This window comes from Myotis myotis, unplaced genomic scaffold (genome assembly GCF_014108235.1).
Source record: "Myotis myotis isolate mMyoMyo1 unplaced genomic scaffold, mMyoMyo1.p scaffold_m19_p_4, whole genome shotgun sequence".
NCBI lineage: Eukaryota > Metazoa > Chordata > Mammalia > Chiroptera > Vespertilionidae > Myotis > Myotis myotis.
The window spans coordinates 111,155,547-111,179,655 of NW_023416346.1; the positions used below are offsets into that span (position 1 = coordinate 111,155,547).

General features: G+C 42.8%; 1 protein-coding gene across 3 annotated transcripts in view; it reads left to right on the forward strand.

Annotated features, from left to right (window-relative positions):
• Positions 1-24,109, forward strand: part of DMD (dystrophin) — a 1,824,373-nt gene that overhangs the window by 1,644,556 nt on the left and 155,708 nt on the right. The window contains exon 1 of one of the 3 annotated variants that reach the window (XM_036304097.1): positions 19,102-19,282. The exons of 1 other annotated variant lie outside the window; for it this stretch is intronic. In XM_036304097.1, coding sequence (XP_036159990.1) covers positions 19,263-19,282 — 20 coding nt within the window. In that variant the 5' untranslated portion in view covers positions 19,102-19,262. Of the gene's footprint in view, positions 1-19,101; positions 19,283-24,109 lie in introns of those variants that run through there. One more of the 3 variants, XM_036304099.1, reaches the window with a different exon arrangement.

Consider the following 24,109-nt stretch of genomic DNA (forward strand, 5'->3'; position numbering starts at 1 on the left):
GCCCAGCTTGTGGAAGTGAACTGACCACCAGGGGGCAGCTCCTGCATTGAGCATCTGCCCCCTGATGGTCAGTGTGCATCATAGCGACCAGTTGTTCTGCTGTTTGGTCAATTTACACATTACCCTTTTATTATATAAGATAGGGTGTCCCAAAAATGTATACACACTTTGAACAATTATAAAGACTGTGTTTATTAAAATATATTTCATTTTCAAATATATTAGCTGTTAAAGTGTGCATATTTGGGGGAGGCACCCTGTATATGCCAATTATTTAGCTCTAATTAAAATTAGCCAAAATATAGGAGGCTTTCATGTGATACAAACTGGAGAGTTTTATAGATTAAGTGTGCAATTTCAGAAAAATAAATTTTATGTTTGGTATATGACTAAGAGACAGCTAGGTATGTTATCTTGTTTACTTACCAAACAAAAAACAACCATCGAAAAGCAACAACACAGCCCTGGCTGGGTGGCTGTTAGTTGGAGCATCATCCTGTACACCAAAAGGTTGTGGGTTCAGCTCCCCATCAGGCCTCAGGTTTTATCCCAGCTGGGGCACATGCAAGAGGCAACCAATTAATGTTTTTAGCTCACATTGTCACATTGTCTTCCTTCCTTCCTTCCTTCCTTCCTTCCTTCCTTCCTTCCTTCCTTCCTTCCTTCCTTCTCTCTCTCTCTCTCTCTCTCTCTCTCTCTCTCTCTCTCTCTCTCTCTCTCTCTCTTTCTCTCTCTCTCTCTCTCCCCATCTCTCCCTGACTCTCTCTCTAAAAATCAATTGGAAAAATATTCATATCCTCAGGTGAGGAATAAAAAAAAGCAACAACACAAATTTCTTCTGACCTTCTTAACCCCTCCACTGCCATTGCTATGACTTACAAGTCAGAAATAGACAACCACTTCTTTAGGGAAGGCCATAAATTCATTAGAGGGCCACAGATAAGGGAAAAACAACTTAATGCCATCCAAAACATTCAAATCCGTTGATTTTTAGGAAAGTATACTGGCTTTGAAAATGACTTAAATACAACCAGAATTTTATTCAAGTTTAATGGGAACAGGATTCTTTTTTAGACTCTCGTGGAGACAATCTCAGCTCATAGTATTTCTGTTGTAAAATAAAATCAACTCAAAGATCAGATCTAATTTGTTAGAAGTGCTATCATATGATTCTAATGTTCAACTGTTGCTGGAAAAATTAGTAGGCCAGATTTCCCCAACCCTCGCGGGAGTGGGGCTCTTGGGGTGCCACTGAAATAAGCATTTTCAGAAGCTCCCACGAGAGAATGAGATGTGGCAAAGGGCTTCATTTGTGTGCAGTTACATTCCCATGCCCCTTAAGCCAGTCCTGAAAGAGGTGCACCTGGGAATCCAGCAGAGCCAGAAGCAGGGCCAGTGTCCAAAGTGTCTGCTCCATGGCAGCATTGGGTCTGCTGTAGCATCAGGCTAGAGTCAGTCCATTAGTGTATTGTGTGGGTCCCACATGGCTCACGGCCCCTGCAACAGGAGGCACAGGAGCCCAGGCAAGCAGGAGAGGCAAGAGCCAAGAGAGAGAACTCTCTTTGTCCAGGAGTTTAAATATTCAGGTTTTGCACCCTGGCAGTGGCCATGCCTATTCTGGCCACTGACTTGCTTTCAGGTGTGAGTGACAGATAAGCACCTTCCCATGTCACTCAGGCCTCACTGGGCATGTATCTAAACTGCCTTTGTCCAGTCCTTTCCTCCATCTATCAGTGGGGAACAGACTAGGACAGTGGTTCTCAACCTGTGGGTCGCGACCCCTTTAATGTTTGGCGGTCGAATGACCCTTTCACAGGGGTCACCTAAGACCACCCTGTATATATCAGATATTTACATTACGATTCATAACATTACAGTTATGAAGTAGCAACGAAAATAATTTTATGGTTGGGTCACAACATGAGGAACTGTATTTAAAGGGCCAGAAGGTTGAGAACCACTGGACTAGGAGAATGTTAAATTAGCAAAGCTATATAAATGGCATGCCTATATTATCTAGTCTTCCCTTTCCTTCTTTCCTGTTAAATAATAAACAGATTATTATAATGGTATCATAACCTCTATTTGAGTGCAAAGACCCTCTTTCTATTCAATAAGAGTGTGTTCTTTTCACCTAATTAGCAATTAAAACCTTACTCCTCCTCTCAAGGAAAAAGCTACTGGTAGAAAACATGAGAAGGGGATTGGTGATGTCATACAAGGAGATAAGAAAATGTTTTGACATTTAAAATATAAGGAGAAGACAAATTTTTAAAATTACAAGCTAATAAGCTCAATGCTGAGGAGCAATGCTGTCCTAGAAAACAACATTGATGAGATTAGTAATGATACTTAGAAAAAAAAAAACTCCTGGGAGTCAATTTGTTATCCTCAAAATTTGTCATACCAAATTCACCTCATTTTCATTTCTCTTAGGGCTACTCAATGGTGAGATAAGAAGGCTGTTATAAACAGTGTACCTTTTGATTTGACACTATATTTTTCAAGTTCTCTCTTGACAGTCTTGGGAACAAGATAAAGAACAGTGGTCTGAGTAATAGAATGAATTTGCAGCTGATAAACAAAGACATCCAAAGAAAGCCAATTGATAGATCAAGATTAATATGCAGGAGAGACTATGCCCTTGGACCTGTATTTAAGCTATCCATGCCTTTGCACACCAGCACTTATCTAACTAAATTGTGATTGTTTGTGTATATGTGAGGTATATATATATATATCTCCTATCTAATAAAAGAGAAACATGGTAATTGGCATACAACCGCTACCCTTCCCATTGGCTAATCAGCAAGATATGCAAATTAACTGCCAGCCAAGATGGCGGCCGGCAGCAAGGCAGCTTGAAACTAACATGAGGCTTGCTTGCTTCAGTGACGGAGGACTCCAACGTTCCCCGCCTGGCTTGCCGGCCTCTAACCTTGCAGTTTAAGAAACATTGTAACAAATATAGAAGCTAAACAAAACCCCAGAAACCTGCTTTCAGCGAGCCAGGATCTCAGAGCTGGAGTTGATACATTGTTTCGATTATAGAACCAAAACAAACCAGATACCTGATTTCAGCAGTGGAGGCCTAAGAGCTGGAGCCTCAGAGCTAAAGCTGGCCCAGAATAAAAAAAAAAGAAAAGAAAAAAAGGAGCGGTTGGGAGCTTCAGTCGGCCTGAAAAGAGCCCTCAGCCCCTCACCCAGACTGGCCAGGCACCCCAGTGGGGACCCCCACCCTGAAGGGTGTGTGACCAGCTGCAAACAGCCATCATCCCCTCACCCAGGCTGGCCAGGCACCCCAGTGGGGATCCCCACCCTGATCCAGGACACCCTTCAGGGCAAACCAGCTGGCTCCCCACCCATGCACCAGGCCTCTATTCTATATAGTAAAAAGGTACTATGCCTCCCAGCACCGGGATCAGTGGAGCCGCGAGGCTCCCGGCACCGGGATCAGCGTGACAGGGGGCAGCGCCCAAACCCCCTGATGACCCTGCGGCTCTGTGTGTGACAGGCGGTGGGGCCACAACCTCCCTATCGGCCCTGCTCTGTTCCTGACAGGGGAAGGCGCCCCAACCCCCTGATCGGCCCTGCTCTGTGTGTGACAGGGTGCGGCGCCCCAACCTCCCCCCCACCCCCACGGGCCCTGCTCTGTGTGTGACGGGGTAGAGCCATAACCTCCCCATCGGCCCTGCCCTGAGTGTGACAGTGGCGGCGCTCCAACCCCCTGATCTGCCCTGCTCTGTGTGTGACAGGGGGCGGTGCTCCAACTCCCCTATTGGCCCTACTCTGTGACAGGGGGGAGCTCCCCAACCCCCCTGATGGGCCCTGCTCTGTGCGTGACAGGGTAAGGAGCCCCAACCCCCCTGATGGGCCCTGCTCTTTGCGTGACAGGGGGTGGCACCGCAACCTCCCCATCGACCCTTCCTTGAGTGTGACAGGGGGTGGTGCCCCCCCCCCAATCAGCCCTACCCTGAGCGTGACTGAGGGTGGCATCGCAACCTCCGGATCCGCCCTGCTCTGTGCATGACAGGGGGCGGCGCCCCAACTCCCCAATCGGCCCTGCTCTGAGCCCGACCAGGGGCTGCACCTAGGGATTGGGCCTGCCCTCTGCCACCCGGGAGCAGGCCTAAGCCAGCAGGTTGTTATCTCCCAAGGGGTCCCAGACTGTGAGAGGGCACAGGCCGGGCTGAGGGACACCCCCCCCCCCCCGTTTCCCCCGAGTGCACAAATTTTTGTGCACCGGGCCTCTAGTATATATATAATATATCCTGCTCTAGTCTATAAATGCCAAAATATAAGGACCACTTCTATCCATTTATGACTCTTTTTTTTAATATATTTTTATTGATTTTTCACAGAGAGGAAGGGAGAGAGATAGAGAGTCAGAAACATCGATGAGAGAGAAACATCGACCAGCCGCCTCCTGCACATCCCCGCAACCCAGGTACATGCCCTTGACCGGAATCGAACCTGGGACCTTTCAGTCCGCAGGCCGACGCTCTATCCACTGAGCCAAACCGGTTTCGGCCCATTTATGACTCTTTACTACCTAACATAACTGAATCCAAAATAGGTACTCAAATTGTTGATGAAATAATAAGTATAGCTATTCTAGATAATAGCTATACTTATTAATAAATTCAAAATTGACAAGTTACTACTTTATAAGATAAATATATCAAAATTCGAATAGATTTAAATCAGTTAGAAAGATGAGTTCTCATTACAAGATGAAATATGAAAGCATATTTAAATAAGACATAAAGCTCATATTTAGACTCAAGTAATCAATTTAAGAACACAGGAAGGAAAAGGCCTCAATTAATATCAGATTATGTTTAAAAACCCTTGGTTGTTTAGTAATCTACAAGTACAACATTAGCAGAAAGTATGATGTGACATTTACAAAACTAAAATGCTACTATTATAGATAAGATTAGTGGCAAAGAAGGGGATGTAAGCATCCCACTTACTCAGTTCTGGAAATCGCTTTTAAAATGGTTCTTGTTTCTCAACGTAGAACAGCCAAAGTTCTATAGGCCATATTATATAATTTTAAAAATAGAGGGAAGTGCAAGTATTTAGATTTAGCCTAGAGAGAAGTGGCATTAAGGAGAATGTAATAAGGAGCCTCAAATATTTAAAAAGTTAGAAGATACGTTTTATTGTGTTTTAGTTGTTTGTTTGTTTTTTCTTGTTTTGTTTTGTTTTCTGTTTTTCCCTGAGAACAGATTCAGCTGCATATGTGGAAGTTACAAGAAAGCAAATTTTAACCAAATATTAAAGAAAATATTGTAATTGAGCTAACAAAAAACAGAATCTATCACCTTTGAAAACAGTAAACTCCCTGTAGAGTAGATATTCAAGGCTGAAATGACTGTCTCATCCCTAAAAGCAATTTCCGTATTGGATGAGAGGATGTAATTCATTAACCTTTAAGGTCACTTCTGAATCTAATGTTGTGATAGTTTCAGAATTAATCAGAAGGGACTGACAGCATGACCTGAATCTGTCCTATATTTACATAAACATCCTGTGTAATGCACCTCATTTTCTGTCCAAACGAATATTTTTGTTTATTTTTTGGTTAATCCTTAACCCAAGGATATTTTTTTCCATTGATTTTTAGAGATACTGGAAGGGAGGGAGGGGGAGAGAGAGAAACATCGATGAGACACATCGATTGGTTGCCTCCCACACACACCCTGACTGGGGCAGTGATCAAACCTGCAACCCAGGTACATGCCCTTGGCTGGGAATCGAAGCCCTTAGGTCCTCAGGCTGATGCCCTAACCACTGAGCAAACTGGCCAGAGCCACATACATTTTTTAATATTAAATTTTATTTTAGAGCAAATGCTTTTTAAAAAACTTTTAAAATCCACTTTATGAAAAATAGTTTACATAGAATAAGCTACATCCATTTGAGGTATACTAATCACTAATTTTGACATGTGTACCCATGAAACCACTGCTACAATTAAAGTACAAAACATTTTCACTGCCCCCTCCCTCAAAGCCTCCTTGTGCCTTTTTGGAGGCCATTTTTCCCTTCACCTTTGGCTCCAGGCAACCACTGATATGCTTTCTGTCACTATAGATTAGCTTGCATTTTCTAAAACTTGATATAAATGGAATTATATAGTATTTATGTGTGTCTGTTTTCTTACATTCAGTCTAATGATTTCGAATATCAGGAGTTTGAAAATCAGTAGTTTGTTCCTTTTTGATTGCATAGAATGCTCTATGCTATGGATATACCACATTTTGCTTATCCATTCACCCATTGCTGGACATCTGGGTTGTTTCCAATTTGGGGATATTATGAATAAAGTTGCTGAAAATTGTATACTTGTTCAATCTACCTTTAGAAATCTTAATTTTGAGAAACACACTACAAAAATAACTCCATAGGTTATGTTTGTGTTTGTTTATTGTATTCATTTCAGGTGTTATCTTAGCTAACAAGTAACTAGACAAAAACCAAGGATAAATTGAGCAGGTGTCCACTGAGTTCTCTGAGAAAGTCCTACTTTCTAACATTCTTTCTTGGGAGTATGTGTGTATCAGCTACCATTTGTTATATAACAAACACAGCTGTATTGCTGTATTGCTTGATATAGGGGGTAGCAAACATTTTTATAAAGGACCAGATAGTAAGTATTTCTGGCTTTGTTGGCCACATATGGTCTCTGTTCAATTATTTTTACAACTCTTTAAAAATATAAAAATCACACTTAGGTGGGAGGCTATACAAAAACAGGCCATAGGTCTGGCCTATGAGCCCTGGTTTGCAGATCCCTTAACATAACAACTTCCTTAGCTCACTAGTTGATGGATGGACTGGACTATTTTTGTTGTCTGGACCAGCTATTATCCTTTGCTGGACCTGCCCATGCATCTGTGGTCAACTATCAGCTGGATACTCTACCATGGCCAGGCTCCCATGTCTGATGGCTGGCAGGCTGTCATTTAGGAACAAATGCAACTAGGTCTGTGTGTCTCGTCATCCAACAGGCTTCTTCACATGGAGACTTGTCAAGTTTCTGCTTCTGTCACATTTGGTAGTCTGTTGGCCAAAGCAAGTCATATCTTAAGGTCATCTCAGATGCAAGGAGTAGGGAAAATCCCTCCTTCTGATGGGAGAAGATACAAAGTCACATGGCCAGAGCTGGGTACCAGGTAGCAGGCCAGATTTTTGGTTGTTTTGCAGGTTATTACAAGGTATTGGAGAAAAGTTATTGGCAGGTTCTTTTTTAAAAAATATATATATATTTAATTTCAGAAAGGAAGAGAGAGGGAGTGAGAGATAGAAACATAGAAACATCAATGATGAGAGAGAATTATTGATCAGCTGCCTTCTGCACCCCCCCTACTGGGGGTTGAGCCCACAACTGGGCATGTGCCCTTGACCAGAATCGAACCTGGGATCCTTCAGTCTGCAGGCTGACACTCTATCCACTGAGCCAAACCGGCTAGGGCTCGGCAGGTTCTTTTGTGGACCAAGAAGACTTTGAATTCAGGTGTAGGTAAAGTAAGATGTGCTATGATAATTCTTGCTTTGTAATTATTGCTGGGCTAAACAGTTGGTTTGTATCTTCAAACACAGCCAGTGGTAGAAATATAGTATCCAAAGTATGGTGATTTTAAAATGTAAAAGATACTGATGAGGATTATAGTTAATTAACCACTTCTTACTACTGGGAATTTAATGAATGCTGCTGTGATTAAATACTGAAGAAAGAAAAATTGTGACTTCCTTTCTGATTACTCTCCTAGCTGGTCACTCTTTTGAAAAGGATTTTATTCTTAAAGCTGTTGTTATTTTTACTCGTGATATGCTTAATCTCCCCATAGCCATAGACTGTCTAAAATGTTCCTATCTATATATATAAAAGGTTAATATGCAAAGTGTCCCCTCGGGAGTTCGACTGGGAGACCGGGAGTTTGATCGCTTGCTATGATGTGCACTGACCACCAGGGTGCGTCGCGGAACAAAGAAAAGCTCCTGCTGGCATCCTGAAGACCTCAATGGGCCCTGATTTCCAGCCAGGCCTAGGGACCCTATCTGTGCACAAATTTTGTGCACCAGGCCTCTTGTAGTCATATAAGAATATAAAGATCTTCCTTTCTTTTAATAAGCATAATCATTATTAGTCTTCACAAATACTTATTCAGATAAATTTTCCCAAATACTTAATAGGATGAATTTATAGGTATTAAATAGAATGGGGACCACTCAGCCCCAAAATGTCACCATGCAGTAAGGCTCACACTTGCCAATTTGGTGGTCTAAATCTGGGCACACTAGCAAGGGCTTTGAATGAGGTCCCACTGCAGGGTGAGAGCAGAAGGCTTATTTCTCAGTTTATGTTTGGAAGTGTGTTGCTCAGACATGCAGCATGCAGTTGTATAGAGTAGTGTGAGCTACTTGTTACTCCCCTTGACAATACTTTTAGCGGCAATGTTTTTCCTTCTGCAATGTGACAATATCTCCATGCCATTGGAATAAAAAGAAAAGGCTGAGTGATTCCAAGTATACTCTCAAACAGCCACCCAAACAAACAGCTGGCAGAGAAGACACACCCGGAAACTCTCAGCCCCTGCAGCACCTCGGGTGGCTAGAACTTTAGACTTAATGAATGCCTCCCTAACTTGTTCTCTCTCCTGAGTCTTTTAACCCCCTCCAGTCTCTTGTAATCCTTCAGCCTTTACCAGGGAATAAAACTGCAAACAAAACTGTCTACCCCCAGCTTGTTTCCAAATCTTAGTTTAGAAAAGTTATATTTATGCATGTGTTCAATAGACATGCAGTCCATCCATTTCTCTATGCAGTACCAATCCACGGTCAAATAATAATAACAGTAATAATAGTAATACATTTAGTGTGGCTCAGTGGTTGAGCGTTGACCTATGAACTGGGAGGTCACAGTTTGATTCCTGGTCAGGGCACATGTGATTTGATATTCGAATGGGGACAGCAGTATTTTCTGCATATTAGCCTTCCAGATATACAAACCCCAATATTGGCCCAATACATATTTGGATTCCCAAAAAGCATAATATAATTTCATAACACAGCAGTATATTAACATAAAAAAATCTGTGCCTTAGTAAATTATTAATATGAGAGATTAGCTCAGAGTCAATTTAAGAAACTGCTTCAGTTCTTCATACTGTTACAGAGTTTACCAGGCAACAAAAGTACACAGGGAGTACTCAGAGATTCAGGAAAAACCCATTTATTTTCAGATGTACTAGTATAGTGATTCAGGGGAGCCTGTTCCAAATCCTGAGTGGGAGAATATAGAGGAAGCTTTCCCTTTATATCCTTTGGTTTCTTTGTCCCACAAATATGGATCAGGCTTCTGGACCTTTCACGGGCTTTTCGGAAAGCCCCGTGCGTGCGTTGGGATTGGGGACGTGAGACCACACCCAAAGGCCTGGCGCCAGCGCTGATAACCCCCTCTGGGGTTTATGTATGGTTCATGGTTTATGGCCTCTGTAAAATGGGAGTATTCTGGGAAACAGGTTCTGCAAGACAGGACAGGCATCAATGAGTTAATTTTCGGCTAACAAGAGTGTGCGTTAGAAGGCAGGTTACCTGCACAGATTCAGATTGCTAGTCCCCCTAAAAATATCTTATATGCCCCATCAATATACTAACAATCACATGCATAAAACCTACTTACAGTGGGGCCTTGACTTACGAGTGTCCTGACTAATGAGTTTTTTGAGATACCAGCTGTAGGCCGATTTTTTGCATTGAGTTGACAGAGTGATTTGAGTTAACAAGCTCCTTAACGAGCTCCTTAATGAGCTCGGTCTCCGAATGAATTAAACTCGTAAGTCAAGGCCCCACTGTATTTAAGTCTTGTTAGCTTTTAATTGAAACAATGTCCCCTAATCCCAAAAGGTCAAGCTAACCACATTTACCTTTGTGCTTTTAAAAAATTTTCCTATATCTGTCTGATAGTGTATTTAGTCATATATGAATCTATCTTCTCCCCCTCCCACAGTAGATTGTAAGCTTCTTAAGGTCAAGGCTATATTTGGGTTCCCCTAGTAAAGGAACATGATTACAACGTTGAATTTTTCATTGTTGTTAATCTTCACCTGAGGATATTTTTCCATTGATTTTTAGAGAAAGTGGAAGGGAGCAGAGAGACAAAGAGAGATAAACATGGATTGGTTGCCTCCTGCAGGCACCCTGCCCAGGGCCAGGTATGGAGCCTGCAACCTAGGTATGTGTCCTTGACCAAAATCAAACCCAGGACCCTTCAGTCTGCAGGCCGATGCTCTATCCACTGAGCCAAACCGGCTAGGACAACCATGCTAAATTTTGTAATATCTTTCCGTGACCATCCTCCAAACTCTATAAGTAAGTGCTCTATAAATCCATCATGATTGCAATCACTTAAAGAAATGAATATAGGGAAATATTTAAACAGAGAAACTTAGTTCAGGTGCAGCACATGGAAAATATTCTTGAAAATTTATGAATGAATAAAAATTCCTTGCATTCATATTGTTCTTTCATCTTCAAAAAATATGCCTTGACAAAATAAACCAGAGCTGGAAGACAAGATTCAGCCCTTGGTTAATCATTAATTGGTTAAAGTGGGTTTTACCTCCATTTCCCCTTTTATGGATTCTTGTCTTTGTGGGGAATTCCTACCACATGCTGTTCAAGGCCTGCCACCCACAGAACTTCTCCATCTGGGTGGAGGCGATCTTCCTCTCCCATTGTCCCTCACAAAACCGGTATTCACTTATTCTGTCACTACTCCAGGGTTCTGCTCTCTGGCAATATGAATGTGAATACACCTTTTAACATGTGTGAATAGTATTTATATTTTAACCACAGCCCCAAAAGAATGAGAGCTAATGGTGTGAATGTTACTCCTATCTTAGGCTTGTGGTTAGAGCTTTAACTTGCAAAAAAAAGATCATTTTTACACACTTGCAAAAAAAGAGGAAAGGTTCCTTTTACAAATTACTGAAGGGGAAAGACTCTTCGACATCTCGTTTCCCCTCATACAAGAGCCTAAAAATGAAAAGTTAAAGTGACTGCTGAATTTATTTTGTGCTATATTTATAACAGTACTCTTGGACATGTTGGGTTTTTCTTTTAAGGAATTATACTTGCACAACAAACTACTTTACATTAGTATAGCATTCCCAGTCTCCAAATCACTTTCATAGTCATTATGTCATGTGAACCAGCTATGGCCTTATGCAGTATTACCCGAATTTTACAGATGAGTCAACAGAGCTCCAGAGGGGTTAAGTGACTGGACTCTGAGGGTTAAGTGACTGGCTCTACGAGGCAGAATTGGCTTGGAGCTTGCCTTGCTGCCTTAATGCCTCTGCTGGGATATACAGCTATGCTTGCTGAAAATTAAGAAGCTTCTTTTGATTCTGGTAGATATTCATCTCCGAAGGGGAAAAAAAACCTGGTGTCTTCATTCGGTAGCATTTGAATATTAATTTTCCTTATCTGTTTCAACTTCGCATGACTTCCTTGTTCACTTAATTGACTGGTGATTCCTTTGTTTACTTTTTTTCCCCAAATCTCCAGAGCCCAGTCAGAAGTATTAAAAATGGTTACATTAGCATTTAACATTTTTTATGAAATTCGAGTATTTCAGAAAGGGGTAATTTGGGCAGGCATGTATGTAGAATTTTGCATTTTAATTTAAAAAACCTCAAAATGAAATGAACCTCTGACAGTAACAGATGACTACTTCTAAAAGCTCTGCATTACTATTTGATGTATGTTCAATATTTTCTTGTGCACAGTAAGTCCTACAACTTGTATCAAGAAAAGTGACAGGACTGAAACAATTAAAAAAGACAAAGCTGCTCTTTTTTAATCATATTCTCATACATAAAACTGGGTTGTGAATTATTTCCAGAGAAGCAATTGACAAAGTATAAGTAAATCACTCTAAGAACTAAAACTGTCTTGCTTTTTTTAAAATGTTCAAACTAAACCTCTATCCTTGTCCAATGATGAATTTCCTTCAACAAATAAATATTTACCAAGTATGAAATATGGACTTTGTGCACTTCCTAAGGCCAAAGCATAGTGTTTAAACTAAAATTTAATATTTTCTTTCACCTCAAACACACTAAAATAAGAACATAACTTAAAAATAACTCTCCATTGTAGCAGACTGTCCATTAATCATTCTTTAGATAATATTGGCTTTGTGAGTTTTCAGGTAAAAGAAAAACTGTAATTTCTAAATTGATCCGAAAAATCTGAGAATAGTTATGGATTTGAAGAGAACAGTAAAATCTGGCAAAATAGAAATTTTGTAAACCCACATTATGAAGTCAAGAAGAACACATCTTTCAACATCCTCCCACTTTCCTGTGAAAATTTTTCAAGTGGTAAAAAGCTTGATTGGGTAGATCAAAGGGTTAATTTATTTGTGATTTGAGAAAAGACTGTGACTTCCCTTATTTTTTTTTAAACTGTGGTGTGTGGGAGGAAGGTAGAAAGTAGCCTCAGAATGAATTCACTAATTGGGGTTTTCACCTGCTGTGAGTCTAATCGAATACAAAGCCTTATTTGTAGCTGAAAAGGAAGGGAGATTATGCAGAGTGTCAGAATTTCTGCCTAGTTTTGAAATTCTTGTTGTTTAGCACAATTTAGGAAAGGCAGACAAATATTTACAGCTTTGAGCTGTGGTTAAGGTGGACCAGGAATGCCTTTTTCATGTCTGCTTGACCCACCTTAACCAGGTATCCATTTTTAGCAGGAGGTGGTTATGGGGTAGCGATATAGCTGGCAGGCTAATAGGTACTTGGAATTCTCTCCCATGAAGCAACCACCGGCCTGTGAAGTTAATGAAGTGTTGCTTTATTTTAGTGAAGATGCTAAACTTCACATCTTTTTAGATGTTCCGGTTGCTATCGGTGGCTCTGTGAAACTTTGACAAATCTTATTGAAAGAAAACAGCACGAGAGTAAAGCTGAGTTTGACTTTATCTGGAACCTGTTTGGTGAAATCTTTGGTATAGATGGCAGCTGGCTCAGAGAGCTTTCCCCACTCTGGCTTACTCAGCTCTCTGCAGGGGAAGGGCCTGGAAAAATAGGCTTTTGTGTGGACGCGAAGTGCTCTGTGTCTGAATGTAGAGGCCTCTCCATTTACTAGTTCATGCAAAGTGACTGGATATTTTTATATCCAAAAGATGCTGGTTTCACATTGATCTAAAGGGATTGTTATACAGATTTTGAGGAGTGCACCGTTGTATTTATCCTAACTAGCAGTGACTCACCATCATTGTAAGCATTTGTTAGATGTCTGATTCACTGTTCATGGCTACTTTTTGTACTCTGCACAGAGAAACGTGGGATCCCTATGTATTTACTGGATATCCAAAATGTTGAAATCTTACTATAAAATACGCATTATGCTCAATCGAAGCAATATCTATATTCCAAATTGATTTGTACAAAATGATGCTGGTTATGCCTAAGATTGGTAAGGGAACAAAAAGCAGTTCAGAAAGACTCTTGGAGTTAGAGGGACGCTGGACCCTCAGGGGTGGCGAAGTCCCTCAGGGCCATCCCCAGGCAAGTGCCCAGGTGCACACCATCCCCTGTCTTTTTCCTTTACCTTTCTGCTCCTCATTTGACGTTGGTAAAATCAGACTAACATTGAAACCAAAACCAACCTAAAAGGAAAAAGGATGTGTTTGTGGAAGATTGGAGCAGCTTGGCCTCTGCCCTTGGCCCTTCCCACCCTCTACTAGAATGGCTCATCCAAACTCATGACTCTACAGCACTGACATTTCTAACTGATAGCTCCAACTCTGACATCTTCCCTCTGAGCTCCAGAGTTAGATGTCCAACTGCCTCTTGGGTCCCTTCACTTTTACATCACACTGCCACCTCAAACTCATCATCTCTCCCTGATCCTCTTCTGCCTAAACCTGCCCGCTCCTCCTGAAATTCCTAGCTCGGTCCAATCCTGGGAGTCCCCCTAGAATAGTGATCCTCAACCTCAGCTGTGTATTAGAATCACCTGGTGAGCCTAACAAGCCCAGTGCTCAAGGCTAATTAATCAGAATCTCTGGGTGATGACACCCAGGCATGTGAATATTTTAGTGTTCTCCAGGTGATTACAGGGGTGGCCAAGTTTGAGGATCATTGCCCTTAGTCTTCCCTCTCTTACATCCTTACATCCAATCAGTCAAGACTCCTGTAGTTTTTATCTTATTTTATTAGTTCTCCACTCTCTCTGCCATTGCCATCCTTCAGGTCCTCATCATACTGCAGTCACCTTGTATCTGGTCCCCTAATTCCAAAGTCTCCAGATCCAGCCCCACACCACTGCCTGAGTGATTTTTTAAAAAGACAAATTTGGCAGAGCCACATATGCTTACATTTCTTCTTTAAAAAGCTCCCCCAGCCCAGCTGGTGTGGCTCAGTGGTTGAGCATTGACCTATGAACCAGGAGGTCACAGTTTGATTCCTGGTCAGGGCACATGCCTGAGTTGGGGGCTTGATCCCCTGTAGGAGGCATGCAGAAGGCAGCTGATCAATGATTCTCTCTCATCATCTATGTTTCTATCTCTCTCCCTCTCTCTTCCTCTCTGAAATAAAAAAATAAATAAAAATTGAAAAAAGCTCCCCCATATGTTTCATGATACAGGTCAAACTCTGGATCATCACTCCAGGTCCTTCTCTATTTGCCCACCTGCCTTTCTAATCTCTCTCTTCCTCTCTCTCTCTCTCTCTCTCTCTCTCTCATAATAAAAGCCTAATATGCAAATTGTCCCCTTGACCGGGAGTTCAATTGGGAGTTCGACCAAGGGGAGGGGCCGGCCAGCCAACCGCCTGCGGCCCCTCTCCCCAGCCGGCCATGCCCTGGCCAGCAGCAGTGGCAGGTGGCTAGGGGAAGGAAGCCCCTGGATGGCAGCTGGGGAAGGGAGGCCCTGGCCGGCAGCCACTAGGGACTCTACCCGTGCATGAATTTCATGCACTTGGGCCTCCTCTTTACCTGTACTCCTGCTATTATCACCATTCATAATTACTGACTTGCCTTTATCCCCAACAGCCAGAAGCTCCTTTTGGGCCATAGAGGAAGCTTCTAGAAATATATGTCCAGTGAATATGAGCCTAGTCTTATTTTGAGCTCCAACAGGTGCAATTACCTTTCTCCTCCATCAGTGGTCCACACTCAGCATCCTGTTTAGTGCCTCAGAAGGTGGCTTTGACTGGGTGGTCTCTATTTGATCAGGGTCCTGGGAAAAATGGATGGCACATTCACAAGTGGTGCTTGAAAATAGTATAATGAAAAAGAGCTGTTTACAAAATCTGGTCATGACCGGGGAAAGAACAAGGCCAGGGGGAGGGAATGGTTTAGGGAACCTGGAGAATGCTGTCGCTGTAGAAATGGTTGTTCAACAAGACTTGTGGCTGTGGGTAATGGAACTCAGCTACCACCAGGCTCAAGGTCAAAGAGAAGGAACCTGGAGAATTAATACCCCAATAGCTCTCTCCTCCTACTCTTTTATCTTCTGCTATAGGCCTTTCATCGTTGCCTCCCATTGGCTGAAAGCAAAGGGAAGCCAAAAGGCAAGACAGCCTTATTGATGCCATTCACAGAGGTCCAACTTCCTGGGGCACAGAGTGAGTGGAGAAGGGCAGAGAATAGAGCTGGAGTGGAGAATGGGGGAATTCCAGCACAGTTCTTTAGGTCAGAGAGTTTCCTCATTTTTCTAAAGTACCTACAATGTTTAAGTGGTTCAAAGACTACAGTTTGGGATATAGAAAAAGCCATGGGGTTGCCTTCCTAGACTTTATCCCATCTCATTCCTTCCTTACCCCTATTTCTAGCAAATTCATTATCTTCTGTTCTCAGCCAGCAATGAGGTTGCTTATGAGCTCACAAGAAGTCATGTCTCTCCGTGGTAGCATGGCAGAGTGGCTAAGTGCATGGGTCTTGAAGCCAGACTATCCAGTTCCAGCCCTAGTTGGTACCATTCTAGCCTTGGTACTGGGGACAAGTGGCTCATGGTAGGTTCGGAAGGCAGGATTTCAACTTAAATTTTTTTTCTGGTGGTAGAGCCCTCATACTCCTTTCATGCTTGTGTTCACATCAAAACAGTAAAATCTAACATTAAGAAGAAAGGCTAGTATACACAAGCAATTAATGTATTATCACATATAGCATCAAAGAGAGGAAGGGAGAGGGAGAGAGAGGTAGAAACATCAGTGATGAGAGAGAATCATTGATTGGCTGCCTCCTGCATGCCCCGCACTGGAGATCGAGTCCACAACCTGGGCATGTGCCCCTGATCAGAATTGAACCCAGGACCGTTCAGTCTGCAGGCCAAACCAGCCAGGACTATGTTCTCTTCTTAATGCCTTTCCCTAATAAGCAAAATTCATAATCTAACTGAAATTGATAACAATCGCTGTAATGCCCATGTCATTTCTTAATAATACTTTCAGTATTTAATTTCTAAAATAACATCAAGATTCGGGAACAAGTCTTCAAGCGCCTATAACCCTAGTCTAAAAAAGATCTTAAAGATGTATTTTTGAGGATTGCCATCTGTCAAATTTAAGAAAAATCTGAATAAGTGATCTCTTATTTTCCATTCTATTTTTTAACAAATTATTCCTAGTAGGTTGCTAATTGGACCCTGAGAAAACAGATGAGCTCTTATATTTTAGAGAATCATATGAAAGTTCCTGAGTCTTGAGCAGTTAATTTAAAAGTGTAAGACAATCAAACAAAAATAAAGAAAAAAAAAACAAGAAAGGAAGAGAATGCAACTCTGACTCACCACACGGGTTGCAAACCTTTATTTGATTGATTTCTAATATTTACAAATGCCCAGGCTGCGACATTTGTGTCTTTTCACTGAAATAAACATAACAGTATTTAAGTGATTTGCCACATTGACAAGTGATTGCATCACTGATCAATTGCAAAGGTCACGTCTTCCTCATCACAGAACACTTGTCCTCCTCCAGTCAAAGAGAGGAGCAAACCTAGAATCTACACGTAGACCAAGGGACTACCTGACCCGAAGCGAATGGAATCCTAGTGTGTTCTCCCCCCACCCCCCACCCCCACCCCCAAAAAAAAAACTGGAATAGCAGCCGCCTCCACAACTCACTGGCTCAAAATTGCTAAAAGACAACACTAATGAATGCCTCAGTCTACCAGGCAAAATGCCAGAAGAAGTGCTATATTTGCTTTAAAATAGCAATACCAATCATACCTACATGCACATGTCTTTAGTGATAACATTTACATTTTTATTTGGTTTGTCAGGGTAGGGAAGAAACTTGGCACTCCCTCTCCGTTTTGTTCATGTGCTTTATTTTTTTGTTTCTTGTGCCGAGCTATCGCAGACAGTAAAAGATTGATGTCTAGAGTCCTTTCAGTTCTAACATTCTACGGGAAAAATCTTAAGCAAGAAAATAAAGGATATTCAAAAAGAAAAAGGAGAAGCATGTTTTGAACTCCAAACTGAGGTGGCATGAATCAATTAGAGGAGAGAATGAAAAGGAAATGGTTGAAAGAAGATAAGAGAAGGCAGCCAACAAAATAAATGGGCAAAGAGGGACAATGAAACCACTAAGGGAGTTGATCTTCAGATACTCTTTGGATTCTAATTGAAGAGATGTGGAGGTTGAGAAAAAATTCTTGTGGTAATGAAGGCTTTCTTCTCTTCGGAATATTTCCAAGTTTGAAATAATGTTCCATAGTTAATTTGGATCATCATATTGTGAACTCTAAGATTAGACTTATTGGAATGCTCTAGGCCCTGTAACTTTTCCAATCAAATCTTCCATTGGAAATGGTTTCCTTTTAGGTTTCTCTAAAAGACCAAACCGTGCCACACCACTGGTGGTGGTGGTTTATTTCGATTCTGTACCAGTGGTTCTTAAACTTAGTCGTGCTCCATTTCTGATTCAGTAGGTCTGGGCTAGGGCCTGGGAGTTTTTGTTTCCAGGTTTTGCTAATAGCGCAGTTCCCAGGACTTCCACTTCAGAGAACTGCTGCTGTATCACATCCTATATAATAAAATATAATAAAAGCCTAATATGCAAATCCATCGAACAGTGGACCGACCAGTTGCTATGATGTGCACTGACCAACAGGGGGCAGACGCTCAACGCAGGAGCTGCCCCCAGCCCACAGACCCCAGGCCAGTCAAGATGGGTGCCAGTGGGCCCCCCTATCACCCTGCCTGTTGCCTGGCAGAGGGAGGCCACCGGGCGGTGTGTGTGGGGGGGAGGGCTAGCTGGTGGCACCAGGCCGGCCAAGGCGGGTGCCAGAGGGGTCCCCTACCCCACATTGCCCTGCAGGTCACCCCACAGATTGGCCCTGATTGCCAGCCAGGCCTAGGGACCCTACCCATGTATGAATTTTGTGCAACAGGCCTCTAGTATACACATAAAAAAGCTTTTTAAGCATCCCGTTTAGCTCATGATGAGTGTAAACTAAATTTCAGGTCTTTACAGCCTCACTACTTTAGAAAATTTTTAATATATTTCTATTGATTTCAGAGAGGAAGAGAGGAGAGATATAAACATCAATGATGAGAGAGAATCATTGATTGGCTGCCTCCTGCACGCCCCACACTGGGGATTGAGCCTGCAACCTGGCATGTGCCCTGATGGGAATCTAACCATGACCTCCTGGTTCATAGATCCATGCTCACCTACAGAGCCACACCGACTGGGGCCAGCCCCACTACTTTAATCTTCAATTGGAGGGGAATTATGCTTGTGATTTTTCTAGTTCATTCTCTAAAAAGAAAATTGAGCCCCCATGCTTAATGACCTGCGGTAAGATCATTTGCACCTAGGTAATTTATTTAGACAACAAGTAGTCTTGCTGGAGGTTTTAAGGGGGTGCCAGCCGGGCGGCGTGTGGCTTCCAGGTTCCTGGGACGACCTTAAATCTCCTCCTCTGCCTTTCTTCCTTTTTCTTTTCTTTCCGATTGGAAATCCCCGAGTGCAGGGTCTGCCGGAGTCCGGGTTCCCGGGTCTCCCATTGGGGGCGGAGCCTGGCCCGGTCCCGCCCCGTCTCCCCGCAGCGCCCCCTCCCCGCCCGCCTGGTCGCCGCCTGCCCGCCTGCCCGCCAGCCCGCGCCCGCTCCTCCGCAGTGCTTTCGGCTGCGAGCCTGGGCGGCGGCGGCGCTCGACTTTCCGGGAGCCAGCGGCTCTGGGAAGCTCACTCATCCGCTTGCCCTCCCCCGTCCGCGGAGCCCTTGCAGCCATGAGGGAACAGCTCAAGGGGTAAGTGCCTCGCGGCCCCCTCGGATGCCCGCAGTCCGTGCACTTGTGGCACGAACAAGGGGCGAGCCGCGGCGGCCGAAACTTGGGTAGGCGCGGCGGCAGGACCCCGGGCTCCGGGCGTCGGGGAACCTCCCCCGCGGGTCCCAGGCGGCGCCGCTGCAGGTGCGCCCCCGGGGCTTTCCCTGGTGCTGGGCTCACGGGGAGCCCCCGTTCCCCGGGCTTTGGGACGGGCTCGGAGAGAAAAAGCTGATTTCTCACCGTACCCAGAGGGGACAGTGCGTTCCCCACGCGGGGATTGGGGCCGCTGGAGCTTTTTGCTCCTTTCCGGGCTGTGTGGACGGGAGCCAGACAGGCTGTTCCCAAATCGTCGCTCGACCTCGCAGAAGGAAGGGGCGCACGCGGCTCTACCTCCCATTGCACTGCAAGTGCCAAAAGGTCAACTTTCTGCCTGATTTCTTCCGAGAATTCCAACTGACATTTCTCTCGCTGCAGTTCCTACTGTGTGCGTCTCCTGCCTAGAAACTTACAGAAATCAGGAAAGAAAGAAAAAGCAATTTAAAGGCTAAAAGTCAGGGATTTGACCCCGAGGATCGAGGGGTTATTTATTTATTTTTTCTTTGCCCTCTGGGGTTGTGTGCAGTCATTTCTGAGCGTCCTTTTCTCGCATTTCTCCAGGTATCTTAAGGCAAAGTTTGGCATTCCCGACCCGATTGTAGCAATGAAAAGGGCAGGACACTGTTTATCTCAGTTACATTTGAAGTTAAGTTTGAAGCTTAATTCAATGAGGTTTAGTTGCCCGAGGGAGGCATATTATTAATTATAAAATGCTTTAACCTGAAACAATCAATCTGATTTAAGTGGCGAACCAGTGTTTAAGTGAAATCTACATTCTTCCGTGGCCAAAAAGCTCTTCCTGGTCTCTCTTGCTTCTATATTCCTGCCACCTCTCCTGGTCACCCCTCATCACCCTTTCTCTTTTTGCTTAGATTTTTTTTAACATTTCCTTCTCCCAAATCCCCTCTTCCGAGGATACAGTTCTTGGAGAAGCTGGAAGAGCAAATGAAACATGATTTTATGAAAGGTCTCTGACCCTTGATCACCATGGAATTGGTTTCAGTCATCATTGTTTGATCTTGGATTGGACACGACCCTGAAGTGAAATTGCTTTGGCCAAAGTTGAGGGTGGGTGGGAATTAAGCCCTGAAAAAGCAAATAGAACCAAGGACAAGTAACAGCTGGAACAGTCACCGTTGCAATCATCTTTGCCCTGGCGTGAGCCAAGCAGAATAACATGCTAAATCTCCCAGGGTGAAGAAATGGGGACTAGAATCGGATTTCTGATGCTTGATTGACACCCACCTCTCTAAACCTCCTTTCCACAGTAGCGAACTTTTACATATATTTTCCCATTCCCACCCAGCCAGTATTCCAGCAATGCAAGCCAAGTTCAACATTCAAATGGAAATGCCAAGGAAAGAGTCAGATCCCCAGATTAAAGGGAAATCATGTGTGTGTGTGTGTGTGTGTGTGTGTGTGTGTGTGTGTGTGTGTATCAATCAATGGCCTCCAGATTATATATAAAGCCAAACTCTAATCTTCTGCAAATTGCGAGAGAACGCTACCTTTTTATATTGCTGCATAGCGATTAGTTTCTTCCCTGGGAAGTAATGGAAGCTGTGTTTTTTTTTTTTTAAAAAAAGGCAACTGTTTGGAATATTTTTACTACCAAATAACAGTGGTGGCAGAAGAAATCTTATTTTAATTAGGCAACTGCCATTTCTGGCAAGAGCAATAGAAATTTGTTACTTTTTGTAAGTGTTTAATGTTTGTTTTTAAGAAACTAAAAAAGCAATTTCAATAAGTCTGGTTATTCCAGCACTGACAGCAGGAACAGCTCTGAAGCGGTTATAATAACCTTGCACACTACTTGAAACTGAAGAAGGTGAGAGAAAATTTAAATTGTATGGTAGGAAATTAGGTCAGCCCAGGGCTCAGTAGGGTAATGCTTTAATTTCTTATTATTGACAAGTAGGTGTTGCCGGGGTCTTTTGTCACATCCAGTGATTTTTGTCTTTTAATTTGCACCAAGTTCCTATCACAGCCTCAAGGAAAGGGGGAAAGAGCTTATTGTAGTTTGTACACATTAAAATAAGAGGGGATGTCAGAGTTTGAAGGCTGTTCAGTGAGGCATATCTGATGCCAGGCTTTGGAACCAGCAGGGCCAAAAACCAGTAACATTTTTTAAAGATTTAAAGTGTTTTAAGGATTATTTGTACAGCCGGTCTCTGTGTTAATGTACACATAGAATTTTGATCTATGCTGAATATCACTGTTCTCAGGAAGACCGAACAAAGATGTACCCACTAATGTGTGAACAGGTTTCAGAATTTCCTTTCTGGTTGGGCCTGATATATGGGGAGTGCATTTCCAATATGAAAAGTGAAGAGCAGAAAAGAGACAGTTACCAAAAATAGTACCACCCACCCTTCCACCACCACCTCCCCAGCACAGCATATCTTTCTATAGGTTCTGTATATTTCAGGTAAACCTGAGCTTCTCATGGAGTCACTGGGAATCCGCTACTGTTTGTGAAGACAGCCTCAGAGTAATAAATACAGCTGTAAAATCTATATTGTTCACAAACAAAAAATTGCTTTGTCCTGTGAGGTACAGTGTGGATAGGAGTTACTCAGATCTGTATTTAGCAATTCATCCTGTTCATATGCATCTTTCCGATCTGTTTGTGGGGAGGGTTAAATAGTGTCTCACTAGGGCTTAGAATTCACCACAGACTGAAAATAGCCCCATCCAGTGAAGTAAATATTTTGTTCACCATATAGCTCCCCCCAAAATCTGGTCATTTCAGCTATGTTACCAATTGCTTTTAGCATTAAATGATTGAAAGATGTTTTTTTTCTAGTTTTGAGGCTTTGCCACACCCTTCATTTTTCTTCCTTCCACTGTGCTCACTTCTTTTGCTTGGTACTGGTTTGCAATTGAAGTGAAACTAAGACTGCAAAGGTGAAATATAAATCTGTTTTGCTCATTACTTTGTATTGCTTAAAAATAAAAGGTTTGTGTGTTGGAGGGGAAGAAGGTAAAAGAAGATTGGCTTTTGGATTTGTTTAAGGTCATTCATCTAGGTTATTCAAGTCCCCCAGAATCGCAAGTACTTGGGAAAATGAGTACCTAGAAAGGAATAGTACTTGGTAACGCACGATCAGGGATAGAAGTCAAGTTTTAAAATTTCTCCCATCTTCCAGTAAAGGAAATTTCAGTTTAGTGAAGGACTGTTGGGTTAAAAAATAATTTATACAATTTTTAAAAATAATTTTAACCACTAGAACAAATTCCTTAAATAAAGCTAGAAATGTAAGTATATCCATAGTCGTGAGGGATTCTTTGGGAGGGAGGGAGCTGCATGAAGCCCTCATTCACTCTATGTGGGATTCTCCTGTCACTTGTAAGCAAGTCTCCCTTTTCTGTTGGAAATGCATTTGGTACAAGGCATTTCTTGCTCATGTCCCTCCGATTTGAAGTTCATTACAGATGGTGTCTTTTCAGAGTGGTTCTCTCTGTCTGGTTAAGGTTCATCAGATCAGACAGACATTTTTCTGCCCATCCATTGAAGATGCTGCAGTCCTCCCACATGTCGTGGAGATGGGACGCTATTAGTACTCAGTGTGTGTAATAAGGGCCTGGACATGTGGACACACGTGCTTTTCCCCACTTCTCTGTCCCTCCGCCCTGGTGCTCACATATGCATGGCCTTTGGAAATGCAGGGTGGTCTCAGTAGCAAGTAACCTTCCCTTGCTGGGCATTTGTGTGTGGAATTGGTACACAATCACTTTCCAAACTAAAAAATACCCAAGAACCAGCAACACTTTTCCCATGAAGCTGCAAGCTGCAGTCTCCTTGTGCTGTGAATATCAAGTACCAGTCCCGCCACCCCTTGTCCAGATCCTGAACTAGCTTGGTCCTGGGGCTTCTTAAATCCCCTAAGGGCAGCGGTTCTCAACCTGTGGGTCGCGACCCCTTCGACGGTCGAGCGACCCTTTCACAGGGGTCGCCTAAGACCATCCTGCATATCAGATATTTATATTATGATTTATAACAGTAGCAACATTACAGTTATGAAGTAGCAACGAAAATAATTTTATGGTTGGGTCACAACATGAGGAACTGTATTTAAAGGGCCAGAAGGTTGAGAACCATTGCCCTAAGGCATGGACTGCAACTTCTGCTCTTCTTGCTCTTTTAATACTTGGATGCCATTCTTGTACATTACCTCGACTGAGAAGCCCCTGGTCATACTCCTCAAATATGAATTGTCTCTGCGGAAAAGTAAAACAGAAATGAACATGTTTGGGAAAGACTGAAACAGCCCTTACCCAGTGCATGTTATCTTTTAAATTTCTTTCCATAGCCTTCACTGTTCAGTCACTGAATGGGAAATATTAGAGGGATGGTGTTTGAAGTTGTGCAGTTTGAGGGATATCCACATGTTTTGTGACATGATTGTATTTTATCAAACCACAATACATATTTCTCTGTTTTGCTTATTTCTTAAAAACAGAGGTAAATCACATTGCGTGTTGGTTTTGCTCTCTATAAAGGGTCTTAGGCTTGGCTGACTTACCCATGTTATAATCACCTGATACAAGGTTTGCTTTTAGTGGGCACTAATTTGGGGGGCACATAATAACAAAATGACCACGTATTGAACACTAGAAGGTGCCAGACACTTATTTATATCAACTAATCCAGGTGAGCAGGCTTGCCTCAAATTTCCCAGCTAGTAGGGCACAGAGCCAGAATCCAATCCT